Source organism: Mycosarcoma maydis, chromosome 21 (assembly GCF_000328475.2).
Source record: "Mycosarcoma maydis chromosome 21, whole genome shotgun sequence".
Classification (NCBI taxonomy): domain Eukaryota; kingdom Fungi; phylum Basidiomycota; class Ustilaginomycetes; order Ustilaginales; genus Mycosarcoma; species Mycosarcoma maydis.
In genome coordinates, this window is record NC_026498.1 from 365,658 (window position 1) to 390,833 (window position 25,176).

The 25,176-nt window shown below is 52.8% G+C and overlaps 10 protein-coding genes and 1 non-coding gene across 12 annotated transcripts; 5 read left to right on the forward strand and 6 right to left on the reverse strand.

Annotated features, from left to right (window-relative positions):
* Positions 1 to 1,807: 1,807 nt before the first annotated feature.
* UMAG_06105 (putative pyruvate dehydrogenase (acetyl-transferring) subunit E1 beta) lies at positions 1,808 to 3,040 on the reverse strand (the record flags this gene model as incomplete). The annotated part of the gene is made up of 1 exon (XM_011394154.1): positions 1,808 to 3,040. One exon carries the CDS (start codon positions 3,038 to 3,040, stop codon positions 1,808 to 1,810), a length of 1,233 nt encoding a protein of 410 aa, XP_011392456.1.
* Positions 3,041 to 5,436: 2,396 nt separating this feature from the next.
* On the forward strand, positions 5,437 to 6,645 carry UMAG_06107 (uncharacterized protein; the record flags this gene model as incomplete). Its single annotated transcript, XM_011394155.1, has 1 exon — positions 5,437 to 6,645. The coding sequence occupies one exon, from the start codon at positions 5,437 to 5,439 to the stop codon at positions 6,643 to 6,645; it is 1,209 nt and encodes a 402-aa protein (XP_011392457.1).
* Positions 6,646 to 6,934: 289 nt separating this feature from the next.
* Positions 6,935 to 7,987, reverse strand: UMAG_11207 (uncharacterized protein; the record flags this gene model as incomplete). The annotated part of the gene is made up of 2 exons (XM_011394186.1): positions 6,935 to 7,796; positions 7,878 to 7,987. The coding sequence occupies 2 exons, from the start codon at positions 7,985 to 7,987 to the stop codon at positions 6,935 to 6,937; spliced, it is 972 nt and encodes a 323-aa protein (XP_011392488.1).
* An 859-nt stretch (positions 7,988 to 8,846) lies between these two features.
* Positions 8,847 to 10,343, reverse strand: UMAG_11208 (uncharacterized protein; the record flags this gene model as incomplete). Its single annotated transcript, XM_011394187.1, has 1 exon — positions 8,847 to 10,343. One exon carries the CDS (start codon positions 10,341 to 10,343, stop codon positions 8,847 to 8,849), a length of 1,497 nt encoding a protein of 498 aa, XP_011392489.1.
* A 573-nt stretch (positions 10,344 to 10,916) lies between these two features.
* Positions 10,917 to 11,312, reverse strand: UMAG_11209 (putative guanine nucleotide-binding protein subunit gamma; the record flags this gene model as incomplete). Its single annotated transcript, XM_011394188.1, has 2 exons — positions 10,917 to 11,037; positions 11,188 to 11,312. The coding sequence occupies 2 exons, from the start codon at positions 11,310 to 11,312 to the stop codon at positions 10,917 to 10,919; spliced, it is 246 nt and encodes an 81-aa protein (XP_011392490.1).
* Positions 11,313 to 13,526: 2,214 nt separating this feature from the next.
* UMAG_06111 lies at positions 13,527 to 15,959 on the forward strand (the record flags this gene model as incomplete). 2 transcript variants are annotated; one of them, XM_011394156.1, is made up of 4 exons in its annotated part: positions 13,527 to 13,752; positions 14,522 to 15,336; positions 15,427 to 15,782; positions 15,878 to 15,959. In XM_011394156.1, 4 exons carry the CDS (start codon positions 13,527 to 13,529, stop codon positions 15,957 to 15,959), a joined length of 1,479 nt encoding a protein of 492 aa, XP_011392458.1. The 2 variants fall into 2 exon arrangements, with proteins under 2 accessions (XP_011392458.1, XP_011392459.1); XM_011394157.1 differs by lacking the exon at positions 13,527 to 13,752 and having other exon boundaries at positions 14,485 to 15,336.
* A 3,296-nt stretch (positions 15,960 to 19,255) lies between these two features.
* On the forward strand, positions 19,256 to 20,038 carry UMAG_06112 (uncharacterized protein; the record flags this gene model as incomplete). Its single annotated transcript, XM_011394158.1, has 1 exon — positions 19,256 to 20,038. The coding sequence occupies one exon, from the start codon at positions 19,256 to 19,258 to the stop codon at positions 20,036 to 20,038; it is 783 nt and encodes a 260-aa protein (XP_011392460.1).
* Positions 20,039 to 21,451: 1,413 nt separating this feature from the next.
* UMAG_06113 (uncharacterized protein) lies at positions 21,452 to 22,153 on the forward strand (the record flags this gene model as incomplete). Its single annotated transcript, XM_011394159.1, has 1 exon — positions 21,452 to 22,153. The coding sequence occupies one exon, from the start codon at positions 21,452 to 21,454 to the stop codon at positions 22,151 to 22,153; it is 702 nt and encodes a 233-aa protein (XP_011392461.1).
* A 384-nt stretch (positions 22,154 to 22,537) lies between these two features.
* Positions 22,538 to 22,955, reverse strand: UMAG_12322 (uncharacterized protein; the record flags this gene model as incomplete). The annotated part of the gene is made up of 2 exons (XM_011394221.1): positions 22,538 to 22,759; positions 22,836 to 22,955. The coding sequence occupies 2 exons, from the start codon at positions 22,953 to 22,955 to the stop codon at positions 22,538 to 22,540; spliced, it is 342 nt and encodes a 113-aa protein (XP_011392523.1).
* Positions 22,956 to 24,078: 1,123 nt separating this feature from the next.
* Positions 24,079 to 24,420, forward strand: UMAG_12323 (uncharacterized protein; the record flags this gene model as incomplete). The annotated part of the gene is made up of 1 exon (XM_011394222.1): positions 24,079 to 24,420. One exon carries the CDS (start codon positions 24,079 to 24,081, stop codon positions 24,418 to 24,420), a length of 342 nt encoding a protein of 113 aa, XP_011392524.1.
* Positions 24,421 to 24,521: 101 nt separating this feature from the next.
* On the reverse strand, positions 24,522 to 24,628 carry UMAG_16105. The gene is made up of 2 exons: positions 24,590 to 24,628; positions 24,522 to 24,557 (listed from the first exon to the last, which is right to left on the reverse strand). It is a non-coding gene; the product is annotated as a tRNA-Ile (tRNA).
* Between the last annotated feature and the right edge of the window lie 548 nt (positions 24,629 to 25,176).

A 25,176-nucleotide genomic window follows, 5' to 3' on the forward strand; every position in this document is an offset into this window, starting at 1 on the left:
TGGATGAACATGCATCTGTGAGAGACAAATGTGGGCTGGAAAAGTGTGTCATATGTAAATCGTGATTGTGTAACAAAGTTGTTTGGTAAGTTAGCAAGCATACCGTATAGGGGACGGGATTGGCGGAGCTGGAAAGGTGTCAAATCCAAACTTCTCTTGCAACCAAGCATAAAGCACGAAGGTGAAGTTAGCAATTCGTGATTCGTGATTCACAGATCGAAAAACTTGACAGGTGCCATTCACGATTCGTGATTCGTGATTGTTTTTCACGTTTCGTGTTTCGACGTTATCAAGGCACGAGGCGAGAATCACGAATCAGTCGTGAGTGAGTGAATCACGAATGGAGTCACGAGTGATTCACGATTCACGATTCACGATTCACGATTCACGATTCACGTTGCGGCCCGGCGGCAGGCGGGCAGGCCAGCTCGTCGATACGCCCGCTTTATCAGCCCTCGTGCCTGGCTGATGCGTAGAGACATTACATTGATATTGCTGTACTTGCTATGTTCGACATGCCTCGCGCGTCTGCTGTGCTTGGATAGCAGTCGCCTTGCTGTGTCGGTTCGTCGATCCGATCGCTCGGGCGTAAGTTGGGACGTCGTTTCTTGTGGGATCGATGCCGAGCGGGTTTGTTTTTCCGATCTCTTCTGTACACTCACTCTTTCCGCGCTTCATCGCCTGTCTCTACCAAACACCTCAGCTTCACCGATATACTATGCAGTGTGTCAGGCAGTGATGACCGAGGCCCGTCGCAGTGGATTCTCGCTTTCCGTGCGAAACAGATATCGATGTTCCAGACGTCTTTGGTGCTGTTGTCACTATCCTCTATCGACAGCAGAGAGGAGGCATGGTGATGTTGGAGGCGGACAGTGTTCATGCAGCCCACCGTTGATGCAGGAACCCAATGAGAGGGCGCATCGATTGATAAGCAGAAAAGACTCTCTGTGTGGGCAGCATGGTGATCCATCGTTTTGTATTGGATGAATAGAAACAACTTAACAGCACCGAGAAATGCACACGGCACATGTGGCACATGGCACGCAGCACGCAGCACGCGTTCGGGGTACACGCACGACGGTAGCATGCGTCACGTGTGTGTTTATCCGAGGGGGGACCAGATCTGTGCCAACCGGAGCTCAGCACGAGCTCAGTCGTCTGCCCTCTTTGCGTTTGTTTCTGTGCGGCTGTTGATATGTGTAGTTGGAAGACGAACAAGCCAGGATCATCGGTGTGACCTTTTCTCAATCCGATCGAGAACCTCTAACCGTGAACCACGAGTAACGCCTATACTGTACATGTTCAAACAGAGTAAAAAAACTGAAAAGACAAAGAAAAGATGGGATAAAAAATTGCGCTTACACTCGTCGATCTAAGGCGATTTACAGTATCGGGCATGGATCTTCGGGTCGATCGATGGACGACGTCGATTCGAAGATGTGCACCAAACCCTGTTGGCCCATTTCCGCGCACAACCGGCATGGGCGAGCCAACGGTTGCACCACAACCAGTAACGACGTGCGTCATTAATGGTACAGTCGCAGTCTCAGGAGTGGTAAGTTGTGAATGACGTGCAGGTCCGCATTTGCAAAGTGTGCACACCAGGACTGCAAATCAAGCAAAAGAAAACGAATCAATTTACAACATCTGAGCAGTCAAGCATGGCTACACGTGTGAGGCTCTCTGGCTCGAAAGCAGTCGGACATGGTGTGCATGCCAAAACCCGGAACGCTGTGCCGAGAATCTAGCAGAGGACCCGACGATCAAGACAAAAACGAGTATTTCGAGTGGTCCAAGAGAAGCTCACTCATTTGTAAAGAGCACGCTTGGCAGCGCGAACGACGATAGCCGTGTCAGGGAACGAGAGCTTCTCGAGGTTCTGTGCGTAAGGCGTGGGCACAGCTGCACCGGTGACACGCTCGACGGGTGCATCGAGGTGGTCAAAGGCAAAGTCGTTGACAGTAGCCGCGATTTCGGCACCCACCGAGAACTGAGGGAAGCCGCTCTCGACGGTGACGATGCGGTTGGTCTTTTTGACCGAGTCGATAATGGTGTCGACATCCATGGGAGCAATGGTGCGCAGGTTGATCACCTCGGCCTCTACACCCTCCTCCTTCTTGAGGATCTCGGCAGCCTCCATGGCGTAGTTCATGCCGATCGAGTGAGAGACGATGGTGATGTCTTTACCTGCACGTTCGATCTTGGCCTTACCGATGGGGATGGTAAAGTCGTCCGAGAGCGCCTCTTGCGAGATAGGGAATGACTGACCGTAGAGGATCTCGTTTTCAAGAAAAACGACCGCATTCGGGTCACGAATGGCCGACTTGAGCAGACCGCGGCAGTCCTCGGCGGACCAAGGCGAGATGGTCTTGAGACCGGGGATCTGACCGTACCAGGCAGCGTAGTCCTGCGAGTGCTGAGCACCGACACCGGCAGCTGCACCGTTGGGACCACGGAAAACGACAGGACAAGGTACATTACCACCGGACATGTAGTAGGTCTTGGCACCCGAGTTGATGATCTGGTCGATGGCCTGCATGGCAAAGTTGAACGTCATGAACTCGCAAATCGGACGAAGACCGGAAAGAGCCGCACCGACAGCGAGACCGGCGAAACCAGATTCGGTGATGGGCGTGTCAATGACACGCTTCTCGCCAAACTTGTCGAGCAAGCCACGGGTGATCTTGTAGGCACCATTGTAGCGTGCCACCTCCTCTCCGAGGATAAAGACCTTGTCATCGCGCAGCATCTCCTCTTCCATGGCCGAGTTCAACGCATCTCGGACGGTGATCTCCTGCGGCTTGCCATCCGTAGAAGCGTTGCGGGTGCTGGAAGGGATAAAGGCGGTAAGGGCGGCAGGGTTCGTCGTGAGGCGCGAGGAGCTGGCGATGGGCGACAACGACGATGACGACGAGGTGGCCTTTTCGAGCAAACGCGAGGGCTGCTTGGCAGCGGCGGTGGTGGAGACAGATCGAAGGCCCGAGCGGCTAGCGACGTGAACACGAGCCAGGGAGGCGAAAGCGGAACGAGCAGCAACCATTTTTGCACGCGACTAGTACGAGCGACGACGAGGACGATGACGGCGAGGACGATCGGCGAACTTGGACGAGCACAGGTCGAGAGTGGGGTGGGCGAAGGAGAAAGGGGAGGAGCAAGTGCTAACGAGATGACCAACGAGATCAAGTCATGAATCGTGAGTGGACGACCGACCAGATACAGAACTTGAAACCTGTGCGAAAGCAGAAGAAATCAATCCTGAATCGCTCTGATCTCAGCAAAGCGCTTCAGCAGCAGCAGCAGCAGCAACACAAACCCACAGCGCGCCCAATCTGACCTCCAAAAGAAGAAACCAAAAAAACCAAAATGCGACAGAATCACAATTATAATTAAGTAAATTGGAAAAGAAGAAATAAAAGCAAAAACAGAGTGCGGAAGTGGAAACAAAAAGAGGTTGAACTGCTAAGCTTTTTTTTTTTTTTTTTTTGTCTTTTTCTTTTTCGTCGTGTCTGGTTCAAGGGTCTTTGAGATGCACATCGATAGGATGCGAGAAATTGGGATCCATGTGTCAGCGAGAGCCACAGTCACGAGTTGTCAGAAGTGTGGTTCGAATAACAGTCAACGGCTGCACAAATCACGAATACAAAACGGTTGCACGGTCCCTTCAGAATCAATCACGAATCACGAATAAGCTCGGAGTTTGTTCGGCCACTCGTTTTTTTTGAACATAGTCCTGCGGAAAAGGTCCCAACAAGTCACAGAGTCACAAGTCGTGAGTCGTGGGCCGTGAGCATCGTGCGTGCTTGCGCACACCTGCCAGATCTAACACTGTAGACTGCTATGCACAATGCGTGTGCGTGTGCGTGTGCGTGACATCCACGATCTTTGCAGCCGCTTCTGACCACGATGACCCGCCGCGCGATCATTGACGGGTCAGTCACGTTGGTTGACAAAATAGAATCCTCTTGGTCTCGAAAGCATGTCGTTGCAGAACTACACGATCTGCAAATTGTCATTGCAGCTAGCTGTACAAAGAAGGACGCAGAAGGACATGTCTAGACGACGGTCACAGTATCGAAGCTTGTCGCTGCCATCTCGCATTTAGCGGCAACATCGGGGCATGATCAAGAACGTGCTTGGGTTTGCACTCACGACTTACGTGCTAACGTTGTTGGACTGTTAAGACAGCTTCAGTATGCGTTGAACCAGGTCAATCGTGAATCACGAATGAGCCACGGCTCTATCCGCCTTCACTCGGCGCATGTCAGTTCGAGAGGCAGAGACTGTATTCCCAAGCAGCAAGCACCAAGCTAAAGTTATCGTGTGTTGGGGTCTCTCGGCTTGCTCAAACTTGACCGGCGAATTTCGCGCATTTCCTCAACGGAGCGGCTTTGCTCGGTGCAACAAATCACGATCAGGAACGGACAAGAACGATCGTATCGGATCGTGTCTTGTCTCGCATGCTTCCAACTACCCCGATCGATCGACACCTCAGAAGCGCGTCGCTGCATTCGCGAAGCAACTCGTGACTCACACTGCAACAAATCAAAAAATATTTCACAGTTGAGTGAGTTAGGTTATCACGGTCGTGGGTCATGTGCGAATGTGGTCTGATCACACAAATCGTGAATCGTGAATATTTCAACCAACTCTGACTGTCTGCTTGGCTGTGGTCTCGTCTGGGATTTGTCTCATTTTCCATCGCAAATCATCAAGCAAGCGACAGGCGACAGGCAACAGGCAACAGGCAACAGGCAACAGGCAACAGACAGCCGCCTCGAGACGCGGATCCTCGAATCAACTCGTGCGTGAATACTCACGACTGTATGTTGGTGAAATCGTGAATCACGAATCACGAATCACGAATCACGAATGGCAATCTTAGCTCATATTCGTGATGGATTGTTGCACGACTCTGACTGACAACTCTCAACTCTTTTTCTTTGCTCACTGAATTTGCGCTCCACACACACTCACGACTCTCTCTCACACACCTCTCTTTCTTTCGCTTGGCTTTCTGCGCATCGTCTTCATCTTCGCTCTCGGTCGTATCTCCACTTGTTGGATCCCTGGCGCTGCACTCTTCACCCAGACGGACAACCTCGTCCAACCTTTGAGGACATCGATCTCGTGAGCACTTGCCAGACAAGACATCCACATTTCTCCGACATCATCGATTCAAGCCTCTGTGATCAATCAGAGCTTCCCTCACAGAAGCACAAGTGAACAAGGGCGAAACCGCAGTCTAGTCATCGATACAACAGGAGCAGCTGATCCACTCCCATCGCAACTCGCGCTTGTCTCAGCGCTAGCGACGTGCAAGCGCATTTCTGCCTTCCAGAACACCTATTCTCTCGCTCTCACGCATCTTTCTGCCTCGATCATCCTGCTACACACACGCAGCAGCATCGACACGGCTTGCAAGCTATATCTGGAAAGATGATGGACGATCTCACCGAAGCGAGCAGCGACTACGCAGCCAACTCGTGGGTCACCTGGTTCCTCTCGACAAAGGGCAACGAGTACTTTTGCGAGGTCGACGAAGACTACATCCTCGACCGCTTCAACCTCACAGGTCTCAATGCTGAAGTGCAGCACTACCCACATGCGCTTGATCTCATCACCGACTCGCTGGAAGGCGATCTCTCGGAATCGATTCGCGACTCGGTCGAAGCGCAGGCAAAGCTGCTCTACGGCCTCGTACATGCACGCTACATCATCACCACTCGCGGCTTGGCCAAGATGCTCGAAAAGTACAAGCGCGCCGACTTTGGCCGTTGCCCTCGCGTGCTCTGCTATCAACAACCTTTGCTTCCCGTCGGTCTCAGCGACAATCCTTTCCAAAAGGCCGTCAAGCTCTTCTGTCCACGATGCGAGGACATCTACTCGCCCAAGAGTAGCCGTCACGGTACCATTGACGGCGCCTTTTTCGGCAGCACCTTCCCGCACATGCTCTTCATGGTCTATCCCAACGTCTTGCCTTCCAAATCGCCCACCGCGCAATCGCCCTTTTTGCTCACTTCCTCCTTACACCACCGACTCGATGCACGCTCGCACGCCGAACACGCAGATGTTGACGACTCGATCATGTCCGTCCCAAGCGGTGCAGGCGGTACAGGCGGTGTAGCCAACGGCTCATCGCTTTCCGGAGTTGCCTCGTCGTCGTCGGCAGTGGCCGGTGCAAGCGCCAGTGCCGCCGCTGGCGCTCCCGGATCCAATGCTGCACCCGCCAATTCAACAGCCGCTGCTGCCGCCAAGGTGGAACGCTACCGACCGCGCATCTTTGGCTTCCCCGTGCACGAGACGAGCAAACTGCAGAAATGGCAGGACAAGATGCGCGACCAGCAAATCGAGCGTCTAGAAAAAGTGGAAGCTGCCGGTGGCATTGCTACACCCGGTGCAGCTGCCTTTTTCAGGAGAGCAGCGCCAGTGCCGACAACAGCTTCGGCAGAGCCAACATCGGCGCCAGCGCCAGCACCAGCAGCAGCACCAGCCCCACCAACATCAGCACTAGCTCCAGCACCCGTGGTACCAACATCAACATCCACAGCATCATCACCTCAGACAGCAGCGTCCAAGTCCATGTCGGCATCGGCAGTCACCACCAGCACTCCATTGCAATCTGTTCCCACCAGTGCACGGTCTTGATGCGCTGCGCGAGCTCAATCTCGTTTGCATTTCATAGCCACAGCTCGCCACACTTTCAACCTAACTTGCACCTCGCTGTATACCATGTTTTGTTTCTGTCGAGTCACAATGCGCATGCTACAGCTGACTGTCTCTTGTGAGGTGTGAGTGCACATTGGATCTGAATGCCGAGACTGGCACTGAGCAACTCGTTGCGATGCGATGGCAGTTGCGCCTGAGCGTTGCGAGGGGTCGGTAAGGGTAAAAGGGGGGGGGGGGGGGAGGGAGGGGGAAAGCAAGAATCAGCTGTCTAGACCGGAGTGGAGCAAATGACTTCTGCGACGAGACGTCGGATATCGTCGGCTCTGTTTGCACCAGCTTGGAGAACTTCTTCCTGGTTGGCTGCTGCGGCTTGATCGGATTGGATTAGTCGGTTGACGATCAGTTCGAGTTTTTCGCCGCCTTGTTTTTCGGCTTTGAGTGCCGAGTGAAAGTCAAAGTGGGGTTCGAGGACCACTTTGTTGGTGATCAGACTGATGGCAAGCGTTTTCAGACCAGTGTGCGCAGCGGCGATGACTTCGGGGACGGTGGACATGCCAACGGCGTCGGCACCTACGCTCTTGAGAAAGTTGGCGTCGGCACGCGATTCGTACGATGGACCGAGCACGTAGGCGTACGTTCCCGAGGCGAGCGAGTCGAGCAGCGACAGCTTCTCGGCAGCGCGATAGAGAGCCAAACGCAGTTCGAGATCGTACGCATTCGACAAGGGCGGAAACCTAGGCCCCAGAGCCGAAATGTTGGCTCCAATCAGCGGATTAGTCGCCGTCAAAGTGGGAAGCGAAAGGTGGTCGTGAATCGACATGATCGTTCCCACCTGAAACGTATCGTTCAGTCCGCCCGCCGCGTTAGTTACGACCAGTGCCCGACAACCGAGCAACTTCATCACGCGTGTTGGGAATACACACGTTGCCGCCGAATGTCCTTCGTACGTGTGGAATCGTCCCAAACACGCCACTACCGCCACACGCTTCGACGGCGTCGTACTGAGATATCCAAACGCAAGCGACGACGTGTGGCCTTGCACGGTGGATTCCGCAAATCCTGGAATCGACGTATATGGCACATGTACCGCCGATTCCAGCGTCGATGCCAGACCGGACAACCCGGACCCACTGCAAGCGTCAAGCAAATCCCAATGGTCGTCAGTACGATCAACTAGAGTGCGCAAAACCAAACGAGCTTCCTAGACGTACCAAATGATGCCCCATTTCGGAGACGCCAATTCGGCCGGTACGGCAGCACGGATCGCTTCGACCGCCTGCTTGAACTGCACCGGCAGCGAGTCAAGGTCTACGTTGGACATATTTTCAAGTCTTTGGTCGTGAGTCTACCAGAGTCAAACTTGTTGATGGTCTAGATGAACAAGAAGCGATGCAACCCAAACCACGAGCATAGCCCAAATGTACGACTGTGGTGGACACACGTCCGTGATCAAATTTGATTCCGTGTTACACTCCGCCTCTGTTCGTCCAAGCTGCAACCAAACACCACGCATGGTTCAGGGCTCTTGCACGCTAAGAGTCTCGAGGAAATTCTCCGCCAAGCCAAGAGCCAAACGCGATTGTTCGGATTAACCGGTGCGAGCAAGAGCAAACACTCAGGCACACGATAACGTGTAACAATCGTCAATCACGATTACAGTTGCGAAGTAACTTGGCAAACACTATCCTCTGCCCACCACGCACCGACCACCGCCTCGATTAAGCTTCTCGTGGCAGCTGCCTGTGCAAGTGCCTGTGCAAGTGCAAATGCAAAAACGCGTCGCAGGCCATTTCGAATCGGATCTTCGGCTTTGCTAACTTTGTCGGCGACAGTCCCGATAAGAGGCTGTATGACGTTAGGCCAAGCACAGCGCGGTTGGGCGAGGACGAGGCGCGTATGTGCATGACCGTCTCGGCCATCTCCGAGTCGTCACGCGCCCTAATCACGAATCACTCACGACTACTGTGAAGAGAGTTGGACTCAAAACGAGTCACCGCCACCGTCACAGGCACAAGTCGTGAGTGTCGAGCACTTGATCGTGTCTTGTGTACGGCGAAACTCTTTTTAGCTCGAGCTCGGATGATTGGCGTCGATGACATTCACGATTTGTTCTGATGCACGCTCATATGACTGACGACTCGAAGAGGATCTCTATCGGAAGCATTTGCGTATGTTGATCATCAAACGATTTCTTGCAAGCTCGCGTGTGGATCGTCGTCCGATAGCATATCGACCGCGTGGATCGCCTCGTCGACCGCTCTTGTGTGTTGCTGCTGTGCGAGAGAAGCGGCGGCGATCCAAGAGGGCGTGTTGCTGCCGGTGCGGCTCATGAGTGCTGACGTGGTAGCTGTAGAGGCAGCTGTCGACGACGAGCTCGACGGGTGCTCAGCCAGCTCGAACGCTTCTTTCCAGTAATCCAATTCGCCATCCATGGCTCTACTTTGCTTGCCGCACTCTTCATCGTCAAACCAATGCAAGTCGCGTTGTGCACGTCCCATGATCCATGCACTCACCTCACAAGGATGCACCCTCCTCCTCGAAGCTGCACTGAACTCTTCATCCGAAGCGACGCTCGATGGGCGAAGAGCGGTGATGAGTTGCAAGTGCACCTTGGCAGTGCTCGCATCTGCCAGTCGTCGTCGGCGTAAGCTGCGAAGCCAGTGCCGATACTTTTCCGTATAGCCGACGTAGTCCTTCTCGGCATGTCCCACCAGCAATACCGCTTCAAGTGTTGAGCATCTATCGATAAGAATCTGAAGCGGGTTGATGCTTCCTGACAGATCGAGTTCGACCGCCTCCGCCTGAGCGCCAAGCTCGGACTCGATCGGAAGAGATGATGCAGAAGTGACAACCATTGGAACAACCAGACCGAGCTTCTTGAGCTTGGGTAGGCAAGCCAGCATAGTGGCTGTGTTTGGCGTGAATCGAAATCGTGGTCCATGGAGCTGCAAATGCTCCAAGTTGCTCCACCGTTGCGCGAGCCAAAAGTCGCGATGCAGGTCTCCACCGTAATGCCCCATCAAACAGCTGTACGCTCTGAGCCTATTGGGAAGTTGTGCAAAACATTGCTGTAGTCCGCGTGGAACGCCTTCCAAGTGCAGAGTCTCTAGTGCGTGGCAATGCGAGAGAATGATGCGGACGAATGGAAGCAGATCCTTTTCAAACAGCATCTGCGCTTGCGAGGCGTCGAACAGCGCGGGACCGTAGCCGTGCTCCATCCAGGGCTGGCTGCATGCGCGCACGGTCAAGCTATACACCCTCGTTCGAGCCAACGCTCGGATTCCAACGCGATCCTGATCAAGCGATACGGCGAAAGAGCGAATCTGGTGCAACCCGTAAAGACACAGCTGGGGCAGAAGGAACATGGACAGCACTGCGCGATGACAGGCTCTACTGACTCTCGCCAGCTCTAAGAGCCGCTTGGAACGCTCATCTTGGCCATTCAGGCAAACCTCGTGCGCAGCCAACAGCACCATGTCCACGATGAGCTCCACAGGAAGCCGAGCATCTCCGCGTACGCGATGCTTGAATTCATGCCTGTTCGCACCGCCGCCAATCGTCTCGATGTATTGTCGCGTAAACACAGCCGTTTTCCTTCCAGCCTTCGAAGATGACGCGACTGACGTCCATGATGCATCGTGTCGCGCAAAAGACCAGAACGAGTCGGATATTGTCATGTTGGAGATCGAATCATAGATGCCAAACTGCGCGCAACGTGAGAGTTACGCTCCAATGAGGCACTTCTTGCAAGATCGAAGTCCAAGCTTGGTTGCGAAGCGTTAGTTGCGAAAGATGGTCAAGATCCAAGAATGCGTGGGTATATCCAAGATAGTTAATCGTGGTCGTGAAGCGAGTTGAAAAACTTGGGCTGCTCGTGATCACGGAGCATGTGGGCAGCCACAGCTGGCGTGGATTTTTCCATCGGATTCTGCTGAGATCATCACCCTTGCATCTCGCACAAGCACGTATCGCCATGGGCTCACGCGCGCTGGTCACAGCACAGCATTCAGCACGTTCAAAATAGTGAGAAACAAGACACAAGACTGTCATTGAGTGCCAAATGCGAGAGACATGCAGATACCGAAGCGTAACAGAACCAAATGAACAAGAGCCAAAGAATAAAGAGCGTGTACGTCCATGCGGTTTGGATATAGGAAGCTTGCTTTTGGCGTGCAGCGCAAAGCTAGGCTTCTAAACGGATGAGAATCAGAGGAAACAAGAGCGCGAGCGGGGCAATGTGGAAGCCGAATCTACATGGCAACACAGTTGCATCCTCCACCGGCGGGTGCATACGGGTCTTCGCCCTTGCTGACGGGTCCCCACACGGATGGCACCAGATAGTCGCGCGTGCTCTTGCAGTAGTTGATCAGACTGGCGGAGTTGACATGGAAGAGAACAGAAGGCATACAGTCAATGGAAGCTACTCTTTAATGATGCATACCGGTCCCAAAGGCTGTGCAAAAAGACGACATCGCAAGCTGACTACGACACTTTGCAAGCGCCCCAACGGGAAGCACTCACCTCTGACTTGCCTCTGAGACACGGATTCGAGGTCGCTCCAGGTCCTCTTTCAAACGCTGGTTGTGCTCTGTTAGTCTGCGCAGCTTGAGCTCCGACATGGACTGTTTGTGCGGCTTGACGTTCATCTTGATGGTATTGCTTGTCGACTTGAAAGTTTTGCTTTGCACAGTATCAGTAGCTCTTCTGCTGGCGCTTTTCAATAGCGATGACGCCAAACAACGACTTTGAATGCGATGTGAGCGATGCGAGTGGCGAGATGGAGTGTCCAAGCGAAAGCAAGAGCCGTTCGCTAAACGCAGATGAGAGAGACTCACTCACGACTGCTCATGGCTCTTCTCCGCAAATCGTGAATCGTGAATCGTGAATCGTGAATCGTGAATCACAAATGTGAGTGAATTACGACTCGTGAAATCACCAAGCTACGATGGAAACAGTGCGCATTTCTTGATTTGGCTTTTATTCGGCCGTGTGAGTGAGATTCAGCATGCCTGTGGAGGCACAGGCAAGGCACGCACGCGGGATTCGTGATTCGTGATTCAGATTTGCTTTTCATATATGTTAGACCGTTTTAAAAGGCCGATCAAACGTCCGCTTCCATGACCGACCGACGGGACCGAGTCAGACTCACGACTGGATTCACGTCACGAATCACGAATTATCAGCGAAAAAACAAATCAGATCTCTTTGTGCAACCGCCTGCAGCGATAAGAACATGATTCGCACAAATCAGCAACGAACGCGGTTCTTTCACTGTGACTCGTCGAGTCAACCTGGTGTCGGTTCATGCAGCAGCACAAGCGGTTCAACCTTCACGCTTGGCAGGTTTCAGAAGAAAGCCCAAAAAACAAAACAAAAAAGTCTCCACATGTGATTCCACTTGACCGAGAGAGCCTGAGAGTTCGTCGTCCTTGTCGTCGCTGCCCCTCGTCAACGCTTGTGCCTACCATCATCATCATCACCGTCCTCTAGCTCTTTCCTGCACTTTTCTTGACATCTTCGAGATAGAAGACGACTGTCGCAGCTAACTGCTACAGTATTACCCACATCTACCCTCTTCCTTGGATCTCTCGTGTTGTCGACATTGACTTTTCTTCACGGTATGTAGCTCTCACTATCTCCTCTACAGCTCTATTTCGACGCAGCGCCAGCTGGATGACACTGTACATCGAAACGTATGGTGGAGACCAATCAAATCTCCAGCTGGAACGGCTCTGCAGCCCTTTTCTTCCTCAATGTCGAGGCGAGCAACTTGGACGACCTGTGAACACACTGACTCACAATCTTTGACACTGCTATATCTTTCACCTCGTATCTTCGCATGAAACTTGCATGATACTTCAAAACTTCACAATCGGTCTGCTACTCGATCCGTTTCGACTCGTTTTGCATCGTACAACTTTCCCTTGGTCCACCGGAAACCACGCTGATGCACATCTTGGCACGCAACTCTACCGTATGACTGCGTTCGGCTCGGCTGATGCTGCTCCGTCTGACCTCTGCTGCCATTCGCTACCGTCGATACATGCAACGTTGGCGATGTTTGCGATCGACCATCGTGATCATCGTCTCCAACTGACTTCTTGTATGGGGCGGCTTTCCGCTTTTCATTATCCTTCTTCGCATCCGAACCCTTTTTTTTGTGATGGTGACTGGCACCATCTCGCTCTAACACGTCCTGCTTTTCCCGCCGCGTCTTCTACGTCGCCTTTTTCGGCTGCAACCGCGGCTGTTTTGCCTTGACGCGGCGCACGCTTTGGTTTGCTTTTTTTTCTTGGTTTCTTCTGGTTGGGTGACTGTATGCCCGGTAACCTCCGCCACGCGCGCTACCGATTTTGCTGATTGATCAATCTGATTGATTTGCGACGACGGATCTTTCCGCGCTGGCTCATTGGACGGCGACATGGCTTTGTGACTGCGAAAACTATTTTCCACCCCTTGCTGCCGCGCGGCCGTGCTTGCGCCTGGCTGTTGACTTGCTGCCCCCACCTTTGACCACATCGGCCACCATTCGGCCTTTTCTCGTCTTGCTGATGTTCTTCCCTGCTTGATCCTGATTTGACTCGCACCATCCAATCCGCGTTGTCGCATTCACGATTGGCCCTCTCGTTCACCTTGGTTTGCCTTGGGCTCGGTTCGACCCCATCCGATTTCGCCCTTCTTCTCAACCCTTTGCAAATCCCTCCGAATTGGCGTCCGCTCCATTTGCCGCCTTTTATCCTTGCGTCGTCTCATCACTCAACCGACTCGTTTCAACAATTTTGTTTGTCATCATCCTCATCCTCATTCGCGTCCGTCCTACTGACCACCATCCTTTCAACATCCTCATTGCCCGCAAGTAGATGTCCACGGCTCGTCTCAGCACAAACGCTTCCGCCCGAGTCTTTGCCTCTTCCGCCCGCTCTTACTCGACCTTCTCGTCTCGAGTCGCTCGCAGCCCCAACACCCGCACTGCATTCCAGAACGTCTCGTTTCTGGCTTCCGCTCGCATTGCCACTGCCACCACCAACTCTTCTCTCTCGTTCGGTGTCAACACCCGTCTTTTCTCCACCACAATGACTGCCCCAGGTAAGTGCGTCCAGCTTTACATGTCTCTTCAGAGCCAATTCCTCGTACATTACTCCGCCCTAGCTAGGATTTTTTGCCATGCTTGTACGCCGTTTGCACGCCGCTCAACCTTTTCCAGTGCTTTATTGCGCATTCGGCTAGCCTGCATTACGAGCGACAGGGATCTATCCTACTCCCATTCGCTCGGACTAGCTGGCGGGCTGACTGGCAGGCACGATAGATGTGCAATGTGCCAGCCTACCAGCCGGCCATGCACATCTCTGCAGGCGATCTTTCAGGATCTTGGCTATATCATTAAACCGACACTCCTAACGTTATCTGTTTTGGGTGGCGCATATGGCCGAATCTTGTTTGGCTTGAGCGAGGGGAGACAGGAATAGTGGAAATGCTTTGCCGTTGTTGTGTTGGATTTTGGTCGAATTACCACCAATTCGACCATTACGATTTGACAGCAGTCAACCTTTAAAACACGAAACATTGAATTTTTAAACGTCACTTTTAGGCTTCCGGCATCTTGTCGCGCCGGAAGTGACGGCTCAAGTGCGCTATTTCTTGCGAATCTGGGCCGAACGCGCGTTCAGTCAATTGGCAATAAGACTTCGTTCCATCTGTCGAATCCACCTCGCCGTTCCTGGATTTCTATCTCCCTCCCGGCCACCTCTTCTCCTTTACTGACGTCTTCATCCTGATCTCTACCTTTGCGTGTCCACCCTTCGCATCTGCCCGCCCGCCATGTCCATCGTTCGTCCACGTGGTTTGGCCCCGCCAGCCAAGATCAAGGTCTCCAACCCTGTCGTTGAGCTCGACGGTGACGAGATGACGCGTATCATCTGGCACAAGATTCGCGAGGACCTCATTCTTCCCTTCTTGGATATCGAGCTCAAGTACTACGACCTCGGTATGGAGCACCGTGATGCTACCGACGACCAGGTCACCGTCGAGGCTGCCGAGGCCATCAAAAAGTACAAGGTGGGTGTCAAGTGCGCTACCATCACACCCGACGAGGCTCGTGTCAAGGAGTTTGGCCTCAAGAAGATGTGGCTCTCGCCGAACGGCACCATCCGAAACATTCTTGGCGGTACCGTGTTCCGTGCGCCCATCGTCCTGGACGACCTCCCTCGCCCGGTTCCCGGTTGGACCAAGCCCATCGTCATCGGTCGTCACGCGTTTGGTGACCAGTACCGCTGCCAGAACTTTGCCGTCGACAAGGCGGGCAAGTTTACTATGGAGTTTACGCCTTCCGACGGCTCGCAAGGTCAGAAGTGGGAGGTGTTCAACTACCCCGAGGGTGGTGGATCGGGTCTCGCCATGTACAACACCACCGAGTCGATCACTGGTTTCGCCCACTCGTCGTTCAAGATGGCACTCGAAAAGAACATCCCGCTGTACATGTCGACCAAGAACACCATCCTTAAGGCATACGACGGTCGATTCAAGGACATTTTCCAGCACCTTTACGACACCATCTACAAGAAGGACTTTGAGGCCAAGGGTCTCTGGTATGAGCACCGTCTCATTGATGACATGGTTGCACAGATGATCAAGTCTGACGGCGGTTTCCTCATGGCGCTTAAGAACTACGATGTAAGTATGGCGGTGCGGATCCGTGTCGACGGCGTATCAGAGCACTGACGTGACTTGTACTTTCGTTTGCTTGATCTTTGTCTTGTTCAGGGTGACGTGATCTCGGACATCACCGCGCAAGGATTTGGATCGCTCGGAATGATGACGAGCGAGCTGATCACACCCGATGGCGACATCATGGAGGCCGAAGCAGCGCACGGTACTGTCACCCGTCACTACCGTGAGCACCAGAAGGGCAACGAGACGTCGACCAACTCAGTGGCATCCATCTACGCCTGGACTCGTGGTCTTGCCTTCCGTGGCAAGCTCGACAAGAACGACGACCTGATTTACTTTGCCAACGCTCTTGAAGAGGCATGTCTTGATGCTATCAGCGCCGGAAAGATGACCAAGGATCTCGCTTTGATCTACCACGGCAAGGGCATGAAGCGCGAGCACTACGTCACGTAAGTTTTTCAATTTCGGGTTTCCTCCCTGTATGTTATTTTGGCGCCGTCACGCTTGCTTACACGAGGTTCCGTCGCATTCTTTCTTGACACAGCACTATGGAGTACATCGATGAGGTTGCGAAGCTCCTCAAAAAGAAGCTCCAGACTCGCGGCATCGAGGCTGGCAAGCTTTGATCGATCGCAGCATTCTCATTCGTCTCATTTTTAGCAAGCCCGATCGAGGGCCGAGCATTCCAAAATATTCAACGTTGCATTTGGTCCACTCGCGATTTGCGGCATCGGGGCCTGTGCGAGTGTGAGGGTGAAGAAGTTGGCAAGATTCGTGATTCACGATTTTGGAAAAAAAAAAAGAAAAAAAGAAAAAAAAACAAAACAAAAAACGGTACAGCTGCTAACTTAAGTTACCTTAGCGACTACAACTTTCGCTTCTGCGGATGGATTCAGAGAGACTGGAGAAAGGCAGGGGCGACTGACTGTCTTGCTCGTTCTCTCGCGCGCTGCAACGTGTCTCGCGTTGTGCAGTGGATGACGACAAAGGTAATAGCTCTGGACTCATCTTGGCTCGACACAAGGAGCCGACATCCTGCCCGTTGTCTGATACCGATATGGTAGATCGGGCGGTGTCGCATACAGTGCATCCAGTGCTTGACTATCGGGCTGTCGGTCCATGTGAGACACATTCCTGTGATCGGTGATTTGCCTGAAGCCAGGTAGACGTGCGAGCAATCGCGAATTACTTGTCTCGGCGACGACGGCTGGAGTTCAGATTGTGTCCGCCTTGGACAGCCAGCAAGAATGTGCTCACATCCACGCCTACCCAGCCTCACAAGCTGACCTGGTCGTGTATACGGCACTCTATGACGATAGGGTGTTCACTCGCGACCTGAAACAAGCCGACTCCGTCGGAACGAGGCTGACTCGTCGAAGATGGCCCTCAAGCTTCAGCGTCTGCGTACAAGGCACACCATCCAGCTCACTCAGCCCCGCCAAAGCTCAACGCTACACGCGCGTTGCCTTGATACAGATGAGAAATGACCTAATCACGTAGACCTCCCTGGTGCGACATCAGGCTGTGATGATCGCAGACGACATCTTGACATGCTTGACAAGCAAAGTACATGGTGCACTACGCATACGCTTTCGCAAAGACGAGTGAGGGCGGTGGCTTTTGCAGTTCATGCTGTGGCTCAGTGCTGGGTTTCACATGCTTTGTTCAGCCCGGCTCTGAGCATGGCGTATGTCCTAGGCACAGATTTTCTGTAGAGCAGCACACCACATTCCTCACCATCCATGTCTGAGTCGGCTTGCCAACGCACACCGCCTCGGCTCCGTCGACTTGTCCCATCACCGATAAGGCAAGACAGATAAAGCTTCTTACAAAAGCCGGCACCATGCGTAACCTAAACCATGAATGTTGGTCCACCTCGATGACCAATCTATAGATATGGGTACCGGTCTTGGCACACACCGCTCGCAGCTTCCACTGTTTCGTGTTTGCGCGTTGCAATCACGAATCGTAGTGTTGCTAGCGTGGGTGCGAAGCGAGCAGAAATTGACAGCGGCAACATGGCGATCTCGTTCACACTCCGCTACAGACTCTGCTTTTTCCACCACCGAGAAGCGGGGCCAATCGAACCGGTCAGCATAACAGTCTGTGAGTGAAAGTAGAAGCGCAGGTTACACAACAGATTACGAAAATGCATGAATCCGCGTGCCCCACGCCCGGCGCTATCAAATAAACCGGGATTCACGATTCGTGATTGTGACGTTGGCGGCGTGCCTCGCTTAGATGACGGTACAATGCATGCATAAGTTCCAGCAAAAAGGGTGGCCAACGAGCACATCGGCTTCGCGCTTCTTCGATTGTCAAGAAGTACAAGGAGGCTCATCTTGATGAAAGTTTCGATCGGAACGTCTTGGCTTGCAGGAAAACCGAGCGGGCAAAATCTCTTATCTAGCAGGTGATATATCAGGCGACGTGCGCATGATAGAAAGGAAGGATGAATCTCTTTCGATCGAATCAGCAGCAAACAGCAGCAGCGAGGTTGTGAGATGCATGAACCGCGGTCGATTGACAGAACCAACAGTCGCAGTACAAGCGTAGCAGCCGCCAGACAGCTGGGTACCGGCGACTCAAAGATTTGCAGCTCGAAGCTCGCGCATGACATCGCCCCAGAAGAATCGTGAATATTTCGCTCATGCTCTTCCTCAAGACTAGCACCAAAAGCCGGTGCGTCACAGACAGGAAGAGAATCACCGACCTGGTACCCTGGCATATCACTGACCAATACGATCATATCGTTGAATGCATGTGTGTGTATGAGTGATTCTCGGCGAAACCATAGACTAGGTAGCCTCAAAGACCATGACATGGCGCCGCAACTTCCATTCCGGACCGAGTATCTGATTCTTATCTCTTTCTTCCGGAAAGATCTCTGTAGGCGCACACGTCCAACCGAGGCTATGGTTCTTCTAGTCCTCATTTGATTCCTTCCTTCTACGTTCTAGTGGCCAGCAATCGCCAGTACCAGGCCGACTAGAACCATGCTTTCTTTGCAGCTAGCACCTACCTGTTGCGTCGCATAAGCGCCAATCGTGACTGTTTCACACGTATTCCGCCTTGCTCTTGCATTCACCTTTGCCCAACCATCTCTGACTCGCTTGCTGCTGTTGTGACCCGAACTGAACGAAGTGAACGAACTGAGCGAACTAAACGCTCGTTGGGGGGAGGTTTTCTTGGCACCCTGCCAATAGGTCTCGTGTCTCTCGCATGCAAGCGCTTATATTTCCCTTGTGCATCTTCGCATGCACCACGATCCCCCCAGAGGTCATCGCAAGTGCTTACGTAGTAGCATGTCGATAAGTGTTAACGTGGTTAACCGATGCAGACGCATTAAGATGTGTGTCACAGGGAGATGCATTAGCGAGCAAGAGCTACACCCTACAATAGGCTCATTACCTGCTCACTGACCAAGAAATCTGTTCCAAGAAGCTCTGTAGCTCTGCGGACCTGTACCGATCTCGATCTGAACTGCATGTCTTGCTTATCCATTGAAGCTGTTCGTGTTTGCTGTGACGGTTGCTGCAGTGACGACGACAACAACAACGATGCTCGAAGCTGTCGGGAGGATCACCACATACAGCGAAGATCTTGTCGTGTACTTGGAGCTCTTCTTCCGTGAACTTGCCTTCGTTTGGGGGCGATCGTAACCTGTTCCTCGATGCTGCTGTGCGTTGTTCAGACCGATAGGATTTGGTCGCACGACGCGAAGAAGTTATAAAGGATCCACCATCTAGCGACAAGATACCATCTGAATCATCATCAGAACAACGTCCCTCTCTTCGCATTCCTGCCACTACTTCTCCACCCTCTCGCTTTCCCTCTCGCAGCAGCATCTCTTCACCTCTACACCCTTGAACCCCACCTTGCTTCTCCCATCCGCTTTCTTCTAACCTATCCGATCACAAATATGAAGCTCTCCTTCACCATTGTCGCCACCGCTGCGCTTGTTGCCTCGTGCACCTTTGCCGCTCCCACCCCTGCCTCTTCCAAGCTCGCCACTCGCTACGATGGCGACATCATTGACGAGACCAATGCTGCCCTCAAGGACCTTGGCCTGAAGAAGCGCTACGATGGCGACATCATTGACGAGACGAATGCTGCCCTCAAGGACCTTGGCCTGAAGAAGCGCTACGATGGCGACATCATTGACGAGACCAATGCTGCCCTCAAGGACCTTGGCCTGAAGAAGCGCTACGATGGCGACATCATTGACAAGACCAATGCTGCCCTCAAGGACCTTGGCCTGAAGAAGCGCTACGATGGCGACATCATTGACGAGACCAATGCTGCCCTCAAGGACCTTGGCCTGAAGAAGCGCTACGATGGCGACATCATTGACGAGACGAATGCTGCCCTCAAGGACCTTGGCCTGAAGAAGCGCTACGATGGCGACATCATTGACGAGACGAATGCTGCCCTCAAGGACCTTGGCCTGAAGAAGCGCTACGATGGCGACATCATTGACGAGACGAATGCTGCCCTCAAGGACCTTGGCCTGAAGAAGCGCTACGAGGGTGATGTACTTGATGAGATCAATGGCTGCCTGACCAGCCTCGGATTTCGCAAGCGATATGAGGGGGATGTGCTTGACGAGCTCGCCGCCGCTGAGAAGGAATTCGGCGTGCGCAAGCGCTACGAAGGTGACGTTCTCGACGCTGTCAACGGCTGCCTCAAGTCACTCGGCCTTTAAAATTCCCACCTTGCATCTGCTGTCAAGGGAACAACTCTCTGATTCTGACGTCGGCATCGGGCTCCTCTTTTTCACGATAGAACTCACAACAATTTGAGCTCCAGAACCTCTAAAGTGCTGTTGCAGCCAAACATTGTCTGATACCCACTTCCTTTCTTTCCCAATCCCTGTACGCTCTTTCTCGCTCACAACCTCTACTGTTTCATCTGGATACACGGTTCATTGTGTGACACGAGTGTGACGTTTTCACAAGCTGGTCTTGCGTATAGCGGTCTGGGTGATAGTAGCTAGTGCAGGGCGATAGTGTGGAGTTAGTGAACCCTCATGGTTATCTGCAGTCTGAGTCAGCTTTCCGGCGTTCTTACGCCTTTCAGCCACCGATTTGCACGATTAGATAGTCGATTCCATCGCCATCAATGACCTAAGCGCACTGATGCAATCCCGAATCAACGAGTTCTCGCACGCCAACGATTCGAGACTACGAGTTTTCGAACGACGTTTAGATTGCATAGTGTCTATCCAAACGTGAAATCCTCCGGAACATTCACGATTCACGATTCACGATTTGGATTGTGATTAAGCGAGATTTATTGGCGTTCGCAGGCGCTAGCTCGCGTATCTCGCTTGTTCAAACTTGCTCTGTTTGACAGGTTTCCTCACATATTCCCAACACGTCTGAGACGGGAGCTGTTGCTGCTAATTTGCCTGGTAGAATCATCAGAAATTCCGAGCAAGCGTCACAAGTAAATAATTTAAATTGCACTAAGTTAATCGTGAATGATGCGAGCAGGCGTTCCGATGGCGCCCGCCGGCTGTCTTGAATCGACATACGGCGGTGTCATTGTGATTGCCGCGCCAAATACTGCATTGGTCAGCTTGCGCCAGAGGCGGAGAGTCTTGTTTGGTGTCTCACATACGCGGTTTGATCGCCGAGCATGATGCACTTGAGAAGTCGCGGTGCAGTCAAGCATCCTTGCCGCGCCTGGCTCTCGTTAGGGTCCAGGTCAGAGCCTTCGGTTAGTAGATGGTATTGAGTCATGAGTGGGCCCATTTGGTTCTTCTATGCCTTCACATCAGTCTAAGGGCTTCCTGAGACGACGTTGTCAGTTCATGGTACCACGTTCAAACCGACGCCGATCGCCGTGAGCGAGATAGAAGTTCCCAACACGCTCGGCTCGAGGCATCATAGTGTACTATAATGGCGTCTTGGAGCCCTCAGAGGAAGCTGCTATATCGCACAAAATAGTATATTCCACTGAGACGTTCGGTGCTGCGTTATCAGAGGAGCTTGCTTATGATCTCAAACGCATTCAGGAGCAAGGTGCGAAAGGTATATAAGAAGCACATCTTGGATCCCGGTTGCTCAACTCTCTCCATCCCATCAACCACTTTGAATTCTCTCATAACTACAAGATGAAGCTCACCGGGTACCTTGCCATCGCAGCTGCAGTCGCTGTTGCCGGCAGCTTCGCTGCTCCTATTGCTGACCAGGCCTCAGCCCTCGAGTCCCGCGCCGCATCCAGCGCTGTCACCGAACAGACCATCGACAGCGTTTCCTTTGACAAGCGTTTCGACTCGGCCCTCGGGGCCCGCACCATTGACCCTGCCGCGCTCTCCGCCGAGATCCAAGCGATCCTGGCCAAACTCGGCAAGGACAAGCAATTGGTCGTCAAGTACCTCTACTGGATCCGCAACGTAATCGGCTACAAGAAGAAGCACCTTCTGGAGGAGCTCGAGTCGCTGCTCGAGAAGCACGGTCTCAGTGGTCTTCCCGACTTGGGCGACGGAAAACTGCCCGATGACATCGAGGCAATCTTCAAGGAGATTGGTGGTGCTAAGAAGGAGATCATCAAGTGGCTCTACTGGGTTCGTAACGTGCTGGGCTACAAGAAGAAGAAGCTGCTTCACCAGCTCGAGGATCGCCTGCACAGCATTGGCGTCTTAAAGCGTGACTTGGAGCCTCGACAGGATATCGGTGCCGCTGTGACCGGTTTCCTCGACAGCATCAACCACATTGGCCCCGCCACCCAGGGCGGTAAGAACCCACAGTGGCTTTGGGACATTATTCCTGAGACGGTCGAGAACATTCTCGGCCCCCTCGACGGTATCATCTAATGCTTTTCCATACCCCTATGCCGCGTAGGTCCTTGTTTTCCTCGCTCTTACAGACTCTCTCTTTGTTCAGCTAGCTTCTCAGGATCAATAGTTCACACTCTTTTCTCATGCTATACGTGTGTCTTGAGTTTGATCGTCCATGCATAGTGTTACAGTTTTCTTTTGCTGAATTATGTGGAGGCCCAACATATCTCTGTCTGATCCTTTGACGAGTGCAAGGTCTCGATTCACCTTTTTCCATAGCGTCTGCTGGTTCGTCCACATTCTGCTGTTGTTGAATGGCAGCATTGGCACCAGGATGCGATTTTCCCCACCTAGAGTCTGCAAATCCAAGCAGAGCGTTTGCATACACTGTCGGTGTCAAAGCAAAGCTGCAAAGCCGGTTCACAACGGTACGACGCCGAGCTTGCCGAACTTGGTCACCTCATTACAAATAAAGTGAGCAAAGCTGTACATACGAAAAAACACCAATGTCGAGCGAGTGAGTTGGAGCGACATCCAGATTCGAGTGACGACGTGCTGGTTCTGCTGGGTGAAGGTGACAAACGCGTTGATGTAGGCGTTGGCGCCCCAGCGTCGACGTTGCGATAGATAGTGCGAAAGCGACTGTGGTGGGATGGTGAAGCAAGCTGCTCGTGTCTCGAGCATTGTACGGACGGGTTTGGAACGAGAAATAATGGACCAAGCACAGTCGACGGTCCGTTCCCTGGTATTGGACTTGACGGTCGATCAAGTTGCCGTTTTGAACGTGTTTTCGATATCCCGCCGATGCCTGGCCGAGAATGGAGCCAGTCCAAAGCATGCTGATCGCTTCAGGCATACAGGCGACTCTTCAGTTGCACGTGTGTGGAATCGCTATGCGACGACTGGGTAAGCGCTTCTTGTGTGGCGCCCTGTAATTGATTCTACCGGCCCGAAAGAACCAAATCACCCCGTGGCGTGATTTGGCACAAAAACTGAACACGCTTGCTGACGCCGAAGTATACCCTCCGCGATTACAAAACCTACTGTGTACTGTCCACCAGCGTGAACATCGCAGGGAGAATTCGTCCTTTCTGTTTGCGGAAGCAAGAGAAAAACGAATTACCTCCTAGAAGAGACATGCCTTGAGCGATCCTTCGCCACATTCTGGAAGCACTTTCTACGGGAATCACAGACTCGTAAGCTTCCAGGCAACGCTTTTCAACCGAGCCGCCTCTTTATGGACAATCGCTCCATATCTGCTGTTCGGCTCCAACCGGAAGCATCTAGCTTTGCCGAACGATGCAGAGCTGAGTCTTAATAGCTGTTTCCTTCCTCCTTCAGCGCGCAGTACCCAAGCTGGGCCTGGTCTGACTGTTTGCCAAGTCGAACGCTTTTCTCACGGTACCAGACTGTCTCAGTCACTTGGATGGCCTGACACACCGCCCTTGGTTCAATGAAGCGAACGATGTCGCTGTATGTGGCGAGTGCATGCCGTGATCCGTACAGTCCGGCTGGGCAAGCGCACTGCAAGCTGTTCAAGTGCAGGGAGTCCTGTGTGACTCTTGAGTGGGATAGCTGTTGTCTATGAACGCGAAAGAGTCATTGCGCTGTACGCAAGCCTAGCTTCTCGTCGTACGTTCCAGCATTGATGCATTGAATGTGTATCAGGGGAAGAAGTTCTTATTGCATCTCTTTGTTTCTGTCAACACACTCTACCAAATGCCCTCTACCTTCTTAGGTATTCTCTTGCTTACCTTTGAAAGACATGTCATCGTCCGCCCAGCGCGCTTTACTGCCCACGCTTGGATCGGACAAAGTGTTCGTCGAGGCTTCTGCTAAGGAACATCTACGTGGCGCGCCTTCTCGCCCCTGTTCTCCACGCAAACTTCCGCACCCTTTCATCCACGAAATCATCCACCACCTCCTCCGACTCTGCCGAAACGTCCGAGAATGAGGACGAAATGCAGACCGACGAGCTCAACAACTTGAACTTTACCGCTATGCAGCGATGCTCCTCGCTCACTGCTTCGCAAGACAGCCTGTCCCCCTCTCGCGCTCGTTCGCCGAGCTGTGCCACTTTCTTCCCATCGACTTCTGCAGCTGATGAGGCTATGAGGCGCAAAGTTCCCCCACCACCTACGGTACTGTCCTCGTGGTCCATGTTGGCTTCGTTGGTGCTCATCTCATGGAACGCTTCCCGTCCGCTTATGAGGTGGTCGTTTTCGATGTTTCCGAAAATCGTAGCCAGTTGCTTCGAAAGGCTCACTGCTCCAAACGCAACCATGAACGTCACGTTCATTTAAGATCTTTGCTTTTCCATGTCGATGTGCGTAGAAATCGCGATTTAAACAAAATTTGAATCAGCTGTGAGTCCTCACAAAAAGATGCCTCCAACAAAAAAAAGTGCTCCGTACTGGGCTCGAACCAGTGACCTTCCGTTGTGTAATACTCAGTTCTAACTGAGGCACCGTGTATTAGACGGATGCGATAATCCAACTACGCTAACGAAGCAGGTTGATGTCCGGCTGGGCTGACATTGAAGTTCTATACTGTAAATTGATTTGCAAAGATATACTAGACATTGTTCCCGCCAAGATCATTTGTGGCCGGCCGCGTATCGGTGCAACCGCCACTGGGTGTCTTCGCGTAGCCACTTGAACACTTGCATGAAGGGCAGTTTAACTGTGTTGTAGTGGGCGCCGACGCACGAGGAAGCGATGATGGAAGAGAGAAATTAGGTGGTAGTGGTAGTGTGGGGGGTTTGGCCCGGGGAGCGGTTCGACCGCGAGCAAATTTGTGTCCGTCATGCGTGCTGCAGTGCAAGAGCGACATATGTAGACACTGAGACTGAGCATCGCGCTTGACTGCTGCATGGCTCTTGTCACAGTACTGTGGCTGTATGTACCGGGTCGTGCGCGCTCGACTCTCGTCATTCCGATGACACGTCCCAGTCACAGCCTGTATGCGAGGTACGCTTTCCAGCCACGCTACGCAGACGACGGTGGAGCGACGCCGACGCGAGGCTTGATCTCACCGGTCTCTTGGCTCTCGGTATGAAA